The sequence below is a fragment of the Orcinus orca genome, chromosome 3 (genome assembly GCF_937001465.1).
Source record: "Orcinus orca chromosome 3, mOrcOrc1.1, whole genome shotgun sequence".
Lineage (NCBI taxonomy): Eukaryota > Metazoa > Chordata > Mammalia > Artiodactyla > Delphinidae > Orcinus > Orcinus orca.
Genome location: NC_064561.1, coordinates 126,687,636 through 126,705,415, shown reverse-complemented (window position 1 = coordinate 126,705,415; position 17,780 = coordinate 126,687,636). Strand labels below are relative to the sequence as shown.

The following is a 17,780-nucleotide window of genomic DNA, read 5'->3' as shown; positions in this document are numbered from 1 at the left end:
GTGTACCTATTAATAGGTTTTTGGTTTGTAGTTAACTGTGTGTGTGTATATCTATATATATAGAGAGATACACATATACATACATATATATGTATAGTTTTATATACATGATTAGGTTATATATACATGATTATTGTAAGTTGACGATCTCTTAAGTTCAAACATTCTAACAACCCTACGTCTTTACTCCACCTCTCACATTTAATGTTTTTGACATCATATTTTACATCTTTTTGTTTTCTGTATCCCTATGCTACTTATTGTGGATATAGATGATTTTTATTACTTTTGTTTTTTAACCTTCCTACTAGCTTTTTAGATGATTGACCTACTACTACCTTTACTGTATGTTTACCTTCAGCAATGATATATTTTCTTCTGTAATTTTCATATTTCTAGTGGTGGTCTTTTTTTTAACATCTTTATTGGGGTATAATTGCTTTACAATGATGTGTTAATTTCTGCTTTATAACAAAGTGAATCAGTTATACATATACATATGTTCCCATATCTCTTCCCTCTTGCGTCTCCCTCCCTCCCACCCTCCCTATCCCACCCCTCCAGGCGGTCACAAACACCGAGCCGATATCCCTGTGCCATGCGGCTGCTTCCCGCTATCTACCTACCTTACATTTGTTAGTGTGTATATGTCCATGACTCTCTCTCGCCCTGTCACACCTCACCCTTCCCCCTCCCCATATCCTCAAGTCCGTTCTCCAGTAGGTCTGTGTCTTTATTCCTGTCTTACCCCTAGGTTCTTCATGACATTTTTTTTTCTTAAATTCCATATATATGTGTTAGCATACGGTATTTGTCTTTCTCTTTCTGACTTAATTCACTCTGTATGACAGACTCTGGGTCTATCCACCTCATTACAAATAGCTCAATTTCGTTTCTTTTTATGGCTGAGTAATATTCCATTGTATATATGTGCCACATCTTCTTTATCCATTCATCCGATGATGGGCACTTAGGTTGTTTCCATCTCCGGGCTATTGTAAATAGTGCTGCAATGAACATTTTGGTACATGACTCTTTTTTTTTTTTTTTTTTTTTTTTTTTGCGGTACGCGGGCCTCTCACTGTTGTGGCCTCTCCCGTTGCAGAGCACAGGCTCCGGACGCGCAGGCTCAGCGGCCATGGCTCACGGGCCCAGCCGCTCCACGGCATGTGGGATCTTCCCGGACCGGGGCACGAACCCGTGTCCCCTGCATCGGCAGGGTGACTCTCAGCCACTGTGCCACCGGGGAAGCCCTTACATGACTCTTTTTGAATTTTGGTTTTTCTCAGGGTATATGCCCAGTAGTGGGATTGCTGGGTCATATGGTAGTTCTATTTGTAGTTTTTTAAGGAACCTCCATACTGTTCTCCATAGTGGCTGAACCAATTCACATTCCCACCAGCAGTGCAAGAGTGTTCCCTTTTCTCCACACCCTCTCCAGCATTTATTGTTTCTAGATTTTTTGATGATGGCCATTCTGACTGGTGTGAGATAATATCTCATTGTAGTTTTGATTTGCATTTCTCTAATGATTAATGATGTTGAGCATTCTTTCATGTGTTTGTTGGCAGTCTGTATATCTTCTTTGGAGAAATGTCTATTTAGGTCTTCTGCCCATTTTTGGATTGGGTTGTTTGTTTTTTTGTTACTGAGCTGCATGAGCTGCTTGTAAATTTTGGAGATTAATCCTTTGTCAGTTGCTTCATTTGCAAATATTTTCTCCCATTCTGAGGGTTGTCTTTTGGTCTTGTTTATGGTTTCCTTTGCTGTGCAAAAGCTTTGAAGTTTCATTACGTCCCATTTGTTTATTTTTGTTTTTATTCCATGTCTCTAGAAGGTGGGTCAGAAAGGATCTTGCTGTGATTTATGTCATAGAGTGTTCTGCCTATGTTTTCCTCTAAGAGTTTGAAAGTGTCTGGCCTTACATTTAGGTCTTTAATCCATTTTGAGCTTATTTTTGTGTATGGTGTTAGGGAGTGATCTAATCTCATACTTTTACATGTATCTGTCCAGTTTTCCCAGCACCACTTATGAAGAGGCTGTCCTTTCTCCACTATACATTCCTGCCTCCTTTATCAAAGATAAGATGTCCATATGTGCGTGGGTTTATCTCTGAGCTTTCTATCCTGTTCCATTGATCTATCTTTCTGTTTTTGTGCCAGTACCATACTGTCTTGATTACTGTAGCTTTGTAGTATAGTCTGAAGTCAGGGAGCCTGATTCCTCCAGCTCCTTTTTTCGTTCTCAAGATTGCTTTGGCTATTCGGGGTCTTTTGTGTTTCCATACAAATTGCGAAATTTTTTGTTCTAGTTCTGTGAAAAATGCCAGTGGTAGTTAGATAGGGATTACATTGAATCTGTAGATTGCTTTGGGTAGTAGAGTCATTTTCACAATGTTGATTCTTGCAATCCAAGAACATGGTATATCTCTCCATCTATTTGTATCATCTTTAATTTCTTTCATCAGTGTCTTATAATTTTCTGCATACAGGTCTTTTGTCTCCTTAGGTAGGTTTGTTCCTAGATATTTTATTCTTTTTGTTGCAGTGGTAAATGGGAGTGTTTTCTTGATTTCACTTTCAGATTTTTCATCATTAGTATATAGGAATGCCAGAGATTTCTGTGCATTAATTTTGTATCCTGCTACTTTACCAAATTCATTGATTAGCTCTAGTAGTTTTCTGGTAGCATCTTTAGGATCCTCTATGTATAGTATTATGTCATCTGCAAACAGTGACAGCTTTACTTCATCTTTTCCGATTTGGATTCCTTTTATTTCCTTTTCTTCTCTGATTGCTGTGGCTAAGACTTCCAAAACTATATTGAATAAGAGTGGTGAGAGTGGGCAACCTTGTCTTTTTCCTGATCTTAGTGGAAATGCTTTCAGTTTTTCACCATTGAGGATGATGTTTGCTGTGGGATTGTCATATATGGCCTTTATTATGTTGAGGAAAGTTCCCTCTGCCTACTTTCTGCAGGGTTTTTTATCATAAATGGGTGTTGAATTTTGTCAAAAGCTTTCTCTGCATCTATTGAGATGATCATATGGTTTTTCTCCTTCAATTTGTTAATATGGTTTATCACATTGATAGATTTGCGTATATTGAAGAATCCTTGCATTCCTGGAATAAACCCCACTTGATCATGGTGTATGATCCTTTTAATGTGCTGTTGGATTCTGTTTGCTAGTATTTTGTTGAGGATTTTTGCATCTATGTTCATCAGTGATATTGGCCTGTAGTTTTCTTTCTTTGTGACATCCTTGTCTGGTTTTGGTATCAAGGTGATGGTGGCCTCGTAGAAGGAATTTGGGAGTGTTCCTTCCTCTGCTATATTTTGGAAGAGTTTGAGAAGGATAGGTGTTAGCTCTTCTCTAAATGTTTGATAGAATTCGCCTGTGAAGCCATCTGGTCCTGGGCTTTTGTTTGTTGGAAGATTTTTAATCACAGTTTCAATTTCAGTGCTTGTGATTGGTCTGTTTATATTTTCTATTTCTTCCTGATTCAGTCTTGGCAGGTTGTGCATTTCTAAGAATTTGTCCATTTCTTCCAGGTTGTCCATTTTATTGGCATACAGTTGCTTGTAGTAATCTCTCATGATCTTTTGTATTTCTGCAGTGTCAGTTGTTACTTCTCCTTTTTCATTTCTAATTCTATTGATTTGAGTCTTCTCCCTTTTTTTCTTGATGAGTTTGGCTAATGGTTTATCAATTTTGTTTATCTTCTCGAAGAACCAGCTTTTAGTTTTATTGATCTTTGCTATCGTTTCCTTCATTTCTTTTTCATTTATTTCTGATCTGATTTTTATGATTTCTTTCCTTCTGCTAATGTTGGGGTTTTTTTGTTCTTCTTTCTCTAACTGCTTGAGGTGCAAGGTTAGGTTGTTTATTCGAGATGTTTCCTGTTTCTTAAGGTAGGATTGTATTGCTATAAATTTCCCTCTTAGAACTGCTTTTGCTGCATCCCATAGATTTTGGGTCGTTGTGTCTCCATTGTCATTTGTTTCTAGGTATTTTTTGATTTCCTCTTTGATTTCTTCAGTGATCACTTCGTTATTAAGTAGTGTATTGTTTAGCCTCCATGTATTTGTACTTTTTACAGATCTTTTCCTGTCATTGATATCTAGTCTTATAGCATTGTGGTCAGAAAAGATACTTGATACAACTTCGATTTTCTTACATTTACCAAGGCTTGATTTGTGACACAAGATATGATCTATCCTGGAGAATGTTCCATGAGCACTTGAGAAAAATGTGTATTCTGTTGTTTTTGGATGGAATGTCCTATAAATATCAATTAAGTCCATCTTGTTTAATGTATCATTTAAAGCTTGTTTTTCCTTATTTTCATTATGGATGATCTTTCCATTGGTGAAAGTGGGGTGTTAAAGTCCCCTACTATGAATGTGTTACTGTCGATTTCCCCTTTTATGGCTGTTAGTATTTGCCTTATGTATTGAGGTGCTCCTATGTTGGGTGCATAAATATTTACAATTATTATATCTTCTTCTTGGATCAAGCCCTTGATCATTATGTAGTGTCCTTCTTTGTCTCTTTTAATAGTCTTTATTTTAAAGTCTATTTTGTTTGATATGAGAATTGCTACTCCAGCTTTCTTTTGTTTCCCATTTGCATGAAATATCTTTTTCCATCCCCTTACTTTCAGTCTGTATGTGTCTCTAGGTCTGAAGTGGGTCTCTTGTAGACTGCAAATATATGGGTCTTGTTTTTGTATCCATTCAGCCAATCTGTGTCTTTTGGTGGGAGCATTTAGTCCATTTACATTTAAGGTAATTATCGATATGTATGTTCCTATTCCCATTTTCTTAATTGTTTTGGGTTCGTTATTGTAGGTCTTTTCCTTCTCTTGTGTTTCTTGTCTAGAGAAGTTCCTTTAGCAGTTGTTGTAAAGGTGGTTTGGTGGTGCTGAACTCTCTCAGCTTTTGTTTGTCTGTAAAGGTTTTAATTTCTCCATTAAATCTGAATGAGATCCTTGCTGGGTAGAGTAGTCTTGGTTGCAGGTTTTTCTGCTTCATCACTTTCAGTATGTCCTGCCACTCCCTTCTGGCTTGTAGGGTTTCTGCTGAGAGATCAGCTGTTAACCTTATGGGGATTCCCTTGTGTGTTATTTGTTGTTTTTCCCTTGCTGCTTTTAATATGCTTTCTTTGTATTTAATTTTTGACAGTTTGATTAATATGTGTCTTGGCGTATTTCTCCTTGTATTTATTCTGTATGGGACTCTCTGTGCTTCCTGGACTTGATTAACTATTTCCTTTCCCATATTAGGGAAGTTTTCAACTATAATCTCTTCAAATATTTTCTCAGTCCTTTTCTTTTTCTCTTCTTCTGGAACCCCTATAATTCGAATGTTGGTGCGTTTAATGTTGTCCCAGAGGTCTCTGGGACTGTCCTCAGTTCTTTTCATTCTTTTTTCTTTATTCTGCTCTGCAGTAGTTATTTCCACTATTTTATCTTCCAGGTCACTTATCCGTTCTTCTGCCTCAGTTATTCTGCTATTGATCCCATCTAAAGTACTTTTAATTTCATTTATTGTGTTGTTCATCATTGCTTGTTTCATCTTTATTTCTTCTAGGTCCTTGTTAACTGTTTCTTGCATTTTGTCCATTCTATTTCCAAGATTTCGGATCATCCTTACTATCATTATTCTGAATTCTTTTTCAGGTAGACTGTCTATTTCCTCTTCATTTGTTAGGTCTGGTGCATTTTTATCTTGCTCCTTTATCTGCTGTGTGTTTTTCTGTCTTCTCATTTTGCTTATCTTACTGTGTTTGGGGTCTCCTTTTTGCAGGCTGCAGGTTCGTAGTTCCCACTGTTTTTGATGTCTGTCTCCAGTGGCTAAGGTTTGTTCAGTGGGTTGTGTAGGCTTCCTGGTGGAGGGAACTAGTGCCTGTGTTGTGGTGGATGAGGCTGGATCTTGTCTCTCTAGTGGGCAGGTTCACGTCTGGTGGTGTGTTTTTGGGTGTCTGTGGCCTTATTATGATTTTAGGCAGCCTCTCTGCTAATGGGTGGGGTTGTGTTCCTGTTTTGCTATTTGTTTGGCATAGGTTGTCCAGCACTGTAGCTTGCTGGTCGTTGAGTGAAGCTGGGTGCTGGTGTTAAGATGGAGGTCTCTGGGAGATTTTCGCCATTTGATATTATGTGGAGCTGGGAGGTCTCTTGTTGACCAGTGTCCTGAAGTTGGCTCTCCTACCGCAGAGGCAGAGCCCTGACTCCTGGCTGGACCACCAAGAGCCTTTCATCCACACGGCTCAGAATAAAAGGGAGAAAAAGTAGAGAGAATTAGTAAAAGTATGAAGAGAGAAAGAAAGAAGGGAAGGAAGGAAGGCAGGAGGGAAGGAAGGAAGGAAGGAAGGAAGGAAAGAAAGAAAGAAAAAGAAAAGAAGGTAAAGTATAATAAAGTTGTTAAAATTATAATTAATTATTAAGAAAAAAATTTTAAAAAATACCATGGACGGATAGAACCCTAGGACAAATGGTGGAAGCAAAACTATACAGAGAAGATCTCACACAGAGGCATACACATACATATTCACAAAAAGAGGAAAAGGGGAAAATATCATAGATCTTGCTCTTGAAGCCCACCTCCTCAATTTGGGATGATTCGTTGTGTATTTATGTATTCCACAGATGCAGGGTACATCAAGTTGATTGTGGAGCCTTAATCCGCTATTTCTGAGGCTGCTGGGAGAGATTTCCCTTTCTCTTCTTTGTTCTCACAGCTCCCAGGGGCTCAGCTTTGGATTTGGCCCTGCCTCTGCGTGTAGGTCGCTGGAGGGCGTCTGTTTTTTGCTCAGACAGGACGGGGTTAAAGGAGCCGCTGATTCGGGGGCTCTGGCGCACTCAGGCTGGGGGGGAGGGAGGGGCACTGCGTGCCGGGCGGGCCTGCGGCGGCAGAGGCCAGCGTGACGTTGCACCAGCCTGAGGCCCGCTGTGCGTTCTCCCGGGTAAGTTGTCCCTGGATCCCGGGAACCTGGCAGTGGTGGGCTGCACAGGCTCCGCGGAAAAGGGGTGTGGGTAGTGACCTGTGCTCGCACACAGGCCCCTTGGTGGCAGCAGCAGCAGTCTTAGTGTCTCCTGCCCATCCCTGGGGTCCATGCTTTTAGCCGCGGCTCGCTAGTTGTGGTCTTTTCTGCTTAGAAAAGTCTTTTTAACATTTCTTGTAAAGTTGGTTTCGTGGTGTTGAACTCTTTTAGTTTTCACTTGTCTGTAGAACTCTCTCTCTCCTTCAACTTTGAATGATAGTCTTGCTGGGTAGAATATTCTTGGTTGTAAGGTTTTTACCTTTCATCACTGAATATGTCATGCCACTCCTTCTGGCCTGCACAGCTTCTTCTGAAAAGTCAGCTGACAGTCTTACGGGAGTTCCCTGGGAAGTAACTAGTTGCTTTTCTCTGGCTGCTTTTCAGATTCTCTGTCCTTAATTTTTGCCATTTTAATTGCAGTGTATTTCAGTGTGGTTGTCTTTGGGTGACCCTGTTTGATTCTCTGTCTTCCTGGACTGTATGTCTGGTGTTTTTTTCCAGATTAGGGAAGTTTTCAGCTATTATTTCTGAAATACATTCTCTGCCCCTGTCTCTCTTCTCCTTCTGGGACCCCTATAGTGTGTATGTTATTATCCTTGATGTTGTCCCAGAGGTCTCTTACACTATCCTCATTTAAAAATTTTTTCTGTTCAACTTGGCCGATTTCCACTACTCTGTCTTCTAGTTTGCTGATCTGTTCCTCTCTATCTACAAATCTATTATTGATTCCATGTAGTGTATTTTAGATTTCATTTACTATATTCTGCAGCTTTTTGGTTCATCTTTGTTTTCCAACTGTCTATTAAAGTTCTGTGTTCATTCATTCTTAGGTGCAGTGAGCATCTTTATGATCATTACCTTGAACTCTTTTTTGGGTAGATTGCTTCTCTCTACTTCGTTTAGTTCCTTTTCTGGAGTTTTGTCTTGTTCCTTTGTTTAGAACATATTCCTCTGTGTCCATATTTTGCCTAATTCTCTGTTTATTTCTGTGTATTAGGTAGGTCAGCTACATTTCTCAATATTGCAGAAGTGGCCTTATGTAGGAGATGTCCTATGGGGCCCAGCAGTGCACTCCTCTGTGGTCACCAGAGCCACCTCTAGGGGTGTCCCCTATGTGGGCTGCGTGGGCCCTTCTGTTGTGGTACGGCTGACTACTACGAGTACACTGGTAGGTAGGGCTGGCCCCTGGACCAGTTGGCTGTCAGGCCCCACCTCCTATGGTGGCTGCTGCCCTGTGGGTGGGCAGAGCTGGGTCTTGGGGCAGCTGGCTATGGGGACCAGGGTTCCTGGGACTGGTGCTGGCCTGTTGGTGGGCAAGTAAGCCCCTGGTGCTGATAGTCTAGAGGGAGGACTCCAAGATAGCACTTGACAGCACCACTGTCCTCGTGGTACAACAAGCTCCCTGAAGTGGTTCTCTCCAGTGTCTTTGTTCCCAGGGGGGAGTCCCAGTTGTCTCCTGCCTCTCTGAGAGGCTAGATCAGCAAGTGGGTCTGACCCAGGCTCCTTCCTTACAAATTACTGCCTCTGACTTGGGACTCAGAGCCTGTAAGGTTTTAAATGTGTTTTGTTTTGTTTTTTAATTGGAGGATAAATATTTTACAATGTTGTGTTAGCTTCTGCTGTGCAACGAAGCAAATCAGCCACATGTATACCCATATCCCCTCCCTCTTGGATCTCCCTCCTGCCCTCCCCATCCCACCCATCTAGGACATCACAGACCACCGAGCTGAGCCCTCTATGCTATACAGCAGGTTCCCACTAGCTATGTTTTACACATGGTAGTGTATTTATGTCAAACCTAATCTCCCAATTTGTCACACCATCCCTTTCCCCTCCCTATGTCCACATGTCTGTTCTCTATGTCTACGACTCTATTCCTGCCCTACAAATAGGTTCATTTGTACCATTTTTTCTAGATTCCATATATATGTGTTAATATATGATATTTGGTTTTCTCTTTCTGGCTTACTTCACTCTGTATCACAGACTCTAGGTCCATTCACGTCTCTACAAATGACCCAATTTCGTTACTTTTTATGGCTGAGTAATATTCCATTGTATATATGTACCACATCTTCTTTATCCGTTCATCTGTTGTTGGACATTTAGGTTGTTTACATGTCCTGGCTATTGTAAATAGTGCTGCAGTGAACATTGGGGTACATGTGTCCTTTTGAATTATGGTTTTCTCAGGGTATATGCCCAGTAGTGGGATTGCTGGGTGGTATGGTAGTTCTATTTTTAGTTTTTTAAGGAACCTCCATACTGTTCTCTATAGTGGCTATATCAATTTACATTCCCACCAGTGTGCAAAAGGGTTCCCTTTTCTCCACACCCTCTCCAGCGTTTGATGGTGGCCATTCTGACTGGTGTGAGGTGATATACCTCATTGTAGTTTTGATTTGCATTTCTCTAATAATTAGTGATGTTGAGCATCTTTTCATGTGCCTCTTGGCCATCTGTATGTCTTCTTTGGAGAAATGTCTATTTAGGTCTTCCGCCCATTTTTTATTTTATTTTTTGCGGTATGCGGGCCTCTTACTGTTGTGGCCTCTCCTGTTGTGGAGCACAGGCTTCGGACGCGCAGGCTCAGCGGCCATGGCTCACGGGCCTAGCCGCTCTGTGGCATGTGGGATCTTCCCGGACCGGGGCACGAACCCGTGTCCCCTGCATCTGCAGGTGGACTCTCAATCATTGCGCCACCTGGGAAGCCCCGCCCATTTTTAAATTGGGTTGTTTTTTTGCTGTTGAGCTCCATGAGCTGTTTGTATATTTTGGAGATTAATCCTTTGTCAGTTGCTTTATTTGCAAATATTTTCTCCCATTCTGAGGGTTGTCTTTTCGGTTGTTTATGGTTTCCTTTGCTGTGCAAAAGCTTTTAAGTTTCATTAGGTACCATTTGTTTATTTTTGTTTTTTCTTTCATTACTTTAGGAGGTGGGTCAAAAAAGATCTTGCTATGATTTATGTCAAAGAGTGTTTTTCCTATGTTTTCCTCTAAGAGTTTTATAGTGTCTGGTCTTACATTTAGGTCTTTAATGCATTTTGAGTTTATTTTTGTGTATGGTGTTAGGTAGCGTTCTAATTTCATTCTTTTACATGTATCTATCCAGTTTTCCCAGCACCACTTATTCAAGAGGCTGTCTCTTCTCCATCATATGTTCTTGCCTCCTTTGTCATAAATAAGGTGGCCATATGTCTGTGGGTTTATCTCTGGGCTTTCTATCTTGTTCCATTGATCTATATGTCTCATTTTGTGCCAGTACCACACTGTCTTGATTACTGTAGCTTTGTAGTATACGTTGAAATCGGGGAGCCTGATGCCTCCAGCTCCTTTTCTTTCTCAAGATTGCTCTGGCTGTTTGGTGTCTTTTGTGTTTCCATACAAATTGTAAAATTTTGTTCTAGTTCTTTGAAGAATGCCATTGGTAGTTTGATAGGGATTGAATTTAATCTGCAGATTTCTTTGGGTAGTATAGTCATTTTCAAAATATTGATTCTTCCAGTCCAAGAACATGGTATGTTTCTCTATCTGTTTATGTCATCTTTGATTTCTTTCATCAGTGTTTTATCATTTTCTGAGTATAAGTCTTTTGCCTCCTTAGGTAGGTTTATTCCTAGGTATTTTGTTCTTTTTGTCATGATAGTAAATGGGATTGTTTCCTTAATTTCTTTTTCTGATTTTTTTGTTGTTAGTGTATAGGAATGTAAGAGATTTCTGTGCATTAATTTTATATCCTGCAACCTTACCAAAATCATTGATTAGTTCTAGTAGTTTTCTGGTGGCATCTTTAGGATTTTCTATGTGTAGTATCATGTCATCTGCAAACAGTGAGAGTTTTACTTCTTTTCCAATTTGTATCCCTTTTATTTCTTTTTCTTCTCTGATTGCCATGGCTAGGACCTCCAAAACTACATTGAATAAGAGTGGCGAGAGTGGACATCCTTGTCTTGTTCCTGATCGTAGTGGAAATGCTTTCAGTTTTTCACCATTAAGAAAGGTGTTTGCTGTGGGTTTGTCAAATATGGCTTTTATTATGTTGAGGTAGGTTGCCTCTATGGCCATTTTATGGAGAGTTTTTATCATAAATGGGTGTTAAATTTTGTCAAAAGCTTTTTCTGCATTTATTAAGATGATCATGTGGTTTTTATTCTTTAATTTACTAATATGGTGTATCACATGGATTGGTTTGTGTATATTGAAGAATCCTTGCATTCCTGGGATAAATCCCACTTGATCATGGTGTATACTTTTAATGTGTTGTTGGATTCTGTTTGCTAGTATTTTGTTGAGGATTTTTGCATCTATGTTCATCAGTGATGTTGATCGGTAATTTTTTTTTATATCTTTGTCTGGTTTGGGTATCAGGGTGATGGTGGCCTCGTAGAATGAATTTGGGAGTGTTCTTCCCTCTGCAGTTTTTTGAAGAGTTTGAGAAGGATAGGTGTTAGCTCTTCTGTAAATGTTTGATAGAATTCACCTGTGAATCCATCTGGTCCTGGACTTTGTTGGAAGATTTTTAATTATAGTTTCAATTTCATTACTTGTGATTGGTCTGTTTATATTTTCTAATTCTTCCTGGTTTAGTCTTTGGAAAATTGTACCTTTCCAAGAATTTGTCCATTTCTTCGTGGTTGTCCATTTTATTAGCATATAGTTGTTTGTAGTAATCTCTTATAATCCTTTGTATTTCTCTGGTGTCAGTTGTGATTTCTCCTTTTTCATTTCTAGTTTTATTGATTTGCATCCTCTCCTTTTTTTTCTTGATGAGCCTGGCTAAAGGTTTATCAATTTTGTTTTTCTTCTCAAAGAACCAACTTTTAGTTTTATTTTTCTGTGCTATTGTTTTCTTTGTTTCTATTTCACTTATTTCTATTCTGATCTTTATGATTTCTTTCCTTCTACTAACTTTGGGTTTTCTTTGTTCTTTCTCTAGTTGCTTTAGGTGTAAGTTTAGATTGTTTATTTGGGATTTTTTTGTTTCTTGAGGTGAGATTGAATTGCTATAAACTTCCCTCTTAAAACTGCTTTTGCTGTGTCCCATAGGTTTTTGGGTTGTCGTGTTTTCATTGTCATTTGTTTCTATGTAATTTTTAATTTCTCCTTTGATTTCTTCAGTGATCTCTTGGTTATTTAGTAGTGCACTGTTTAGCCTCCATATGTTTGTGTTTTTTACAGTTTTTTTCCTGTAATTGATTTCCAGTTTCATAGCATTGTGGTCAGAAAAGATGCTTGATATGATTTCAGTTTTCTTAAATTTCCTGAGGCTTGATTTGTGACCCAAGGTGTGATCTATCCTGGAGAATGTTCCCTGTGCACTTGAGAAGAAAGTGTATTCTGCCACTTTCAGGTGGAATGTCCTATAAATATTAATTAAATCTGTCTGGTCTGTTGTGTCATTTAAACCTTGTGCTTCCTTATATATTTTGTTTGGACGATTTGTCCATTGGTGTAAGTGGGGTGTTAAAATTCACTACTCTTATTGTGTTACTGTCTCTTTCCCCTTTTATGCTTGTTAGCATTTGCCTTATGTATTGAGGTGCTCCTATGTTGGGTGCGTAAATATTTATAATTGTTATGTCTTCTTCTTGGATTGATCCCTTGATCATTATGTAGTATCCTTTCTTATCTCTTGTAACAGTCTTTATTTTAAAGTCTGTTTTATCTGATAAGATTATTACTACTCCAGCTGTCTTGATTTCCATTTGCATGGAATATCTTTTTTCCATCCCTTCAGTTTCAACCTGTATGTGTCCCTAGGTCTGAAGTGGGTCTCTTGTAGACAGCATATATATGGGTCTTGTTTTTGTATCCATTCAGCCAGTCTGTGTCTTTTGGTTGGAGCATTTAATCCATTTATATTCAAGGTTATTATTGATATGTATGTTCCTATTACCATTTTCTTAATTGTTTTGGGTTTGTTTTCTGGGTCCTTTTCTTCTCTCGTGTTTTTTGCCTAGAGAAGTTCCTTTAGCATTTGTTGTAAAGCTGGTTTGGTGGTGCTGAATTCTCTTAGTTTTTGCTTGTTTGTAAAGCTTTTGATTTCTCTGTCAAATTTGAATGAGATCCTTGCTGGGTAGAGTAATCTTGGCTGTAGGTTTTTGTCTTTCATCACTTTAAGTATATCCTGCCACTCCCTTCTGGCCTGCAGAGTTTCTCCTGAAAAATCAGCTGATAACTTTGTGGGGATTCCTTTGTATGTTATATTTTCCTTTTCCCTTGCTGCTTTTAATACTTCTTCTTTGAATTTAATTTTTGTTTGTTTGATTACGTGTGTCTTGGTGTGTTTTTCCTAGGGTTTATCCTGTATGGGACTCTCTGTGCTTCCTGGACTTGGGTGATTATTTCCTTTCCCATGTTGGGAAAGTTTTCCACTATAATCTCTTAGAATATTTTCTCAGACCCTTTCTTTTTCTCTTCTTTTTCTGGGACCCCTGTAAATCGAATGTTGGTGTGTTCAGTGTTGTCCCAGAGTTCTCTGAGATTGTCTTCAGTTCTTTTCATTCCTTTTTCTTGATTCTGCTCCTTGGCAGTTATTTCCACCATTCTGTCTTCTAGTTCACTTATTCGTTCTTTTGCCTCAGTTATTTTGTTATTGATGCCTTCTAGTGTATTTTTCATTTCAGTTATTGTGTTGTTCATCTCTGTTTATTTGTTTAGTTCTTCTAGATCTTTGTTAAACATTTCTTGTAGTTTCTCAATCCATGCCTCCATTCTGTTTCCGAGATTCTGGATCATCTTTACTGACATTACTCTGAATTCTTTTTCAGGTCGGTTGCCTATTTCCTCTTCATTTATTTGGTCTTGTAGGTTTCTACCTTGCTCCTTCATCTGTGACATATTTTTTTGTCATCTCATTTTTTTTTTTCTGGGGTGGGATTGTGTTCCTATGTTACTGGTTGTTTAGCCTGAGGTTTCCAGCACTGGAGTTTGTAGGCTATTGGGTAGAGCTGAGTCCTGGTGCCAAGGTGAGGACCTCTGAGAGACCTCACTCCAGTGAGTTATTCTCTGGGGTCTGAGGTCCTCTGTTGGTCCAGTGGTTCAGACTTGGAGCTCCCACCACAGGAGCTCAGGGACGACCCCCAGCTTGTGAACCAAGATCCTGCAGGCCATGCAGGGTGGCAAAAAAAAAAAAGGAGCTGAAGAATAACAGAGTAAAAAAGAAAATAAGATTAGAAAACTAAGAAATACGTTAGAAAAAAATAAACATACAAAAATACGGGTGAAACAACAACTGGAAAGTAAAAAAGCAAAAAAAGAGGAGGAAACAAAAAGCTGGAAAAGGCCTTGGCTGTGGGAGGCAGGGTTTAGTTGGTGGGCAGGGCCTATGCTTAGGACCCACTGGGCTGAAAAGGCCCTTCGGGGGTGAAGCTTAGGTTCTATGCAGCAGGAGGGGCCCAGGGGTGCCTCTGGCCTTGAGGGCGGTGGACCAGGTCTGGGACTCCAGCAGGCTCCCTGGGCCCGAGTGGGCAGGGGAAATGCCCGCTGGGCCTCCCCTGATCCTCTGGTCCTGGGGGTTCCCCCCGCCACCATCGGCCTCCTCTTCCCCGCTCCTCCCTCCCTCCCACACCCCTAGGACCTGTGAGGCCCAAGGAGGCCCTGGAGAACAGAGGACCAGGCCCAGGAGCCCAGCAGGCTTCCCAGGGCCTGAGTGGGTGGGGGAAACGCCTTCCGCATCTCCCCTGATCCTCCGATTCCAGAGGGCCCCTTCCCGCCTCTGTCCTACACCACTAGGAACCTCGCAGCCTGGAGGGGGCCTCAGAGAGTGGAGGCCCTGGCCCGGGAGCCCAGCAGGCTTACCCAGACCTGATTGGGCAGGGAAACACTAGGCACGCTCCCCACTGATCCTCCAAGCCCCTGAGGGTCCCTCCAGGTGTGGGAACCCCTGCCCTCTCCCATCCACCCCTCAGGGGTGCCTGTCCTGTCCGGCCTCCACTTCTCCTCCCCCCTCACTCTCCCCCACATGTCCTACCCGGTTGCTCGGGGGTTCCTCCCATCTCCTTGGGTATCGAGGTCCCCCACCAACATCTGCCAGGTGCCCTAGTTGTGGGGAGATGCGAACTCCTCGTCCTCCCACACTGGAGGAGGAATCTACATATGCTTTTTAAGAGCACAATCTGTTTCCTAAGCCTGCCAGCTCATCCATATGCAAGCCCTGCTGTCCTTCAAAGCCAGATGTTTTGGGGGGCTCGTTTTCCTGGTGTTGGACCCCAGGCTACAGAGCCTGATGTGGGCTCAGATTCCTCACCCCTTGGGGAGAACCTCTGCAACTGTGATATCCTCCCATTTGTGGGTCACGTAGTCTGGGGTGTGGGTCTCTCCTTGTGGTTTCTTCTTTATACTGTTAGTTGTGGAAAAATCTTTTCTGCTAGTTTTCAGGTGGTCATTCTCATCAATAATTGCTCTGTTAATAGTTGTAATTTTGGTGTGTCTGTGGCAGGAGGTGAGCAGGAGGGTCTTCCTGCTCTGCCATCTTGGCCACATCATAAGGAGAAGGGAGGCTATAAGTTTTGATTCTCTGATAGGGCAAGTCTCTCCCCTTACCATTTTTTCATCTTCTTCATATAGTCTTTTATATTTTATATGCATATTGTTTATTCCTCCAGAGTATACATAAAATCAATGTCAATTTCCCCCCAAATTTGAGAATTTTAATTAGAACTGTACTGTGTGTGTACTGAATTTCTTTCATCTGTAAGGAAGGGTTGGCACTCAAATCTCAGAATTGTGGGAATTACAAGCCCCATTTTTCCTCTGCTGCATTCCGAAACACAGTAGTAGTGGTAGCCAAGAGCTGTTTTCCATTCTTGGCTAACCCCTAAATACTTACTGGAAATTTAGAAGCTTGCTCCCTTCCCATAGGGCAAAGTTATTATAGCTTACTGTTTAGAATAAATAAGAATTCTGTATAGGCTTTTTGAAAAGCAACATGCCATGTAAAGAAGATAAGGAATTTATATTTCTTCACATCAACACATATTTCTTCACCCTTGTTGAAAAAATTTTAAAAGGAAACAGACACATTGGAAATAATCCTGGATGCAGATAAGTAAATTGGATTGTATAATATATCTGTGGTAATTTTTTTTTCCTTCTCTCCCCACTGGGTTTGTTCTCTTTATCTGTGAATCTGCTTCCATTTTTGTTATTCACTAGTTGTATTTTTTAGATTCCACATATAAGTGATATCATACATATCTTTCTGTCTGACTTACTTTACTTAGCATAATGCCCTCCAAGTCCATCCATCTTGTTGCAGACAGCAAAATTTTTTTTTTATTGCTGAATAGTATTCCATTGTATATATATACACCACATCTTTGTCCATTCATCTGTTGATGGATACGTAGCTTGCTTCCACATCTTGGCAATTGTAAATAATGCCGCTACGAATATTGGGGTGCATGTATCTTTTCAAATTAGTGTTTTTTTCAGGTATGTATACCCAGGAGTGAGTGGGGATTGCTGGGTCATATGGTAGCTTTATTTTTAGTTTTTTGAGAAACCTCCAAACTGTTTTCCACAGTGGCTACACCAATTTATATTCCCACTAACAGTGTACAAGGGTTCCCTTTTCTCCACACCCTCACCAACATTTGTTGTGTTCTTTTTGATGATAGCCATTCTGACAGCGTGAGCTGATAATCTCATTGTGGTTTTAAGGTATATACATTTTTAACATGTTTGCTTGCAGGATGCCATGGCTTTTAATAAGTTTAATGTGCTCCACTGGCACATAGTAGATGACCCGTCCTTCCCTTATCAGAGCATCACTTTTCCTGGATTAAGCAAAAAAGTGAGTTTTTCATGTTATTGTTGTTGGTATACAAAAAAAAATTTGGGGTATAGTTTCATTAGAAGTTTGCAGCTTAAATGTTTCTTCTTATGGATAGAATTGAAGTATAAAAGTTAGATATTTGGGGGACTTTCCTGGCGGTCCAGTGGTTAAGACTCCATGCTTCCACTGCAGGGGGTGTGGGTTAGATCCCTGGTCAGTGAGGCCAAAAAAGAAAAAAGAAGGTATTTGTGGTTTTAAATGTTTTTAATAGACTTCTGCTGAGCATTTTAGATCCACAAAACTGTTGTGGTTTTGTAATTGTTATGTTATTGTAAATGTAAACAATCTCTAGGGGCTATACAAATAAAAATTTAAAAACCTTAATGAATGTAGCAGACCTGAAGCATTCGTGATTAACATAAGGTTAAGTAATTATATTTACCAAGTAGTCCAACTGTATATTTGTTTCAAACAGAATTGTTTTGAATTCTATAAATGACAACTTCTTTTCTCTCCGAAAAACTATATGAAACAGAATCTTACAGATAACGGCTCCTTCTTGGAAAATAGTGGTGGTCTTAGGAGTGTTCAGATTCACTGTATTACAGACCAGGGAAGCTGGGAGTGAGCCTCGATACCATCTAGTTGAATCCCCCTCTAGTACAAGGCCAGTCACTGACAGCCAAGAGAAGCTGTATGTCTCATCCAAAGTTGTAGTTAGGAAGAGGCAGAGCCAAGACCCTAAATTTTGTCCTCTGGCCACAATTCCAGAACTTTCTCCAGGGCTTTGATGTAGTTTAGGTTGAAATCCTAGCAGCACTCCTGTTGTTGTTTGCTTTTAATATGGAAAACTTCAAACATATACAGAAGTAGAATTTAATGAATTCCCATTTCCTTATCAGTTAGCCTCAGTAATCAAGTAATGGCCAGTCTTGTATCACCTATACCCCCTCCATTATT

The 17,780-nt window shown here is 40.2% G+C and overlaps 1 protein-coding gene across 4 annotated transcripts in view; it reads left to right on the top strand.

Moving 5' to 3' along the window:
- The window catches only part of HEXB (hexosaminidase subunit beta), a 58,530-nt gene that overhangs the window by 16,720 nt on the left and 24,030 nt on the right, over positions 1 to 17,780 (top strand). For 3 of the 4 annotated variants that reach the window (XM_049707699.1, XM_033430031.2, XM_004270813.4), the window contains one exon: positions 16,737 to 16,838. The exons of the other annotated variant lie outside the window; for it this stretch is intronic. In XM_049707699.1, the coding sequence (XP_049563656.1) occupies positions 16,737 to 16,838 (102 nt within the window). The remainder of the gene's footprint in view (positions 1 to 16,736; positions 16,839 to 17,780) is intronic. 4 annotated transcript variants of the gene reach the window in all.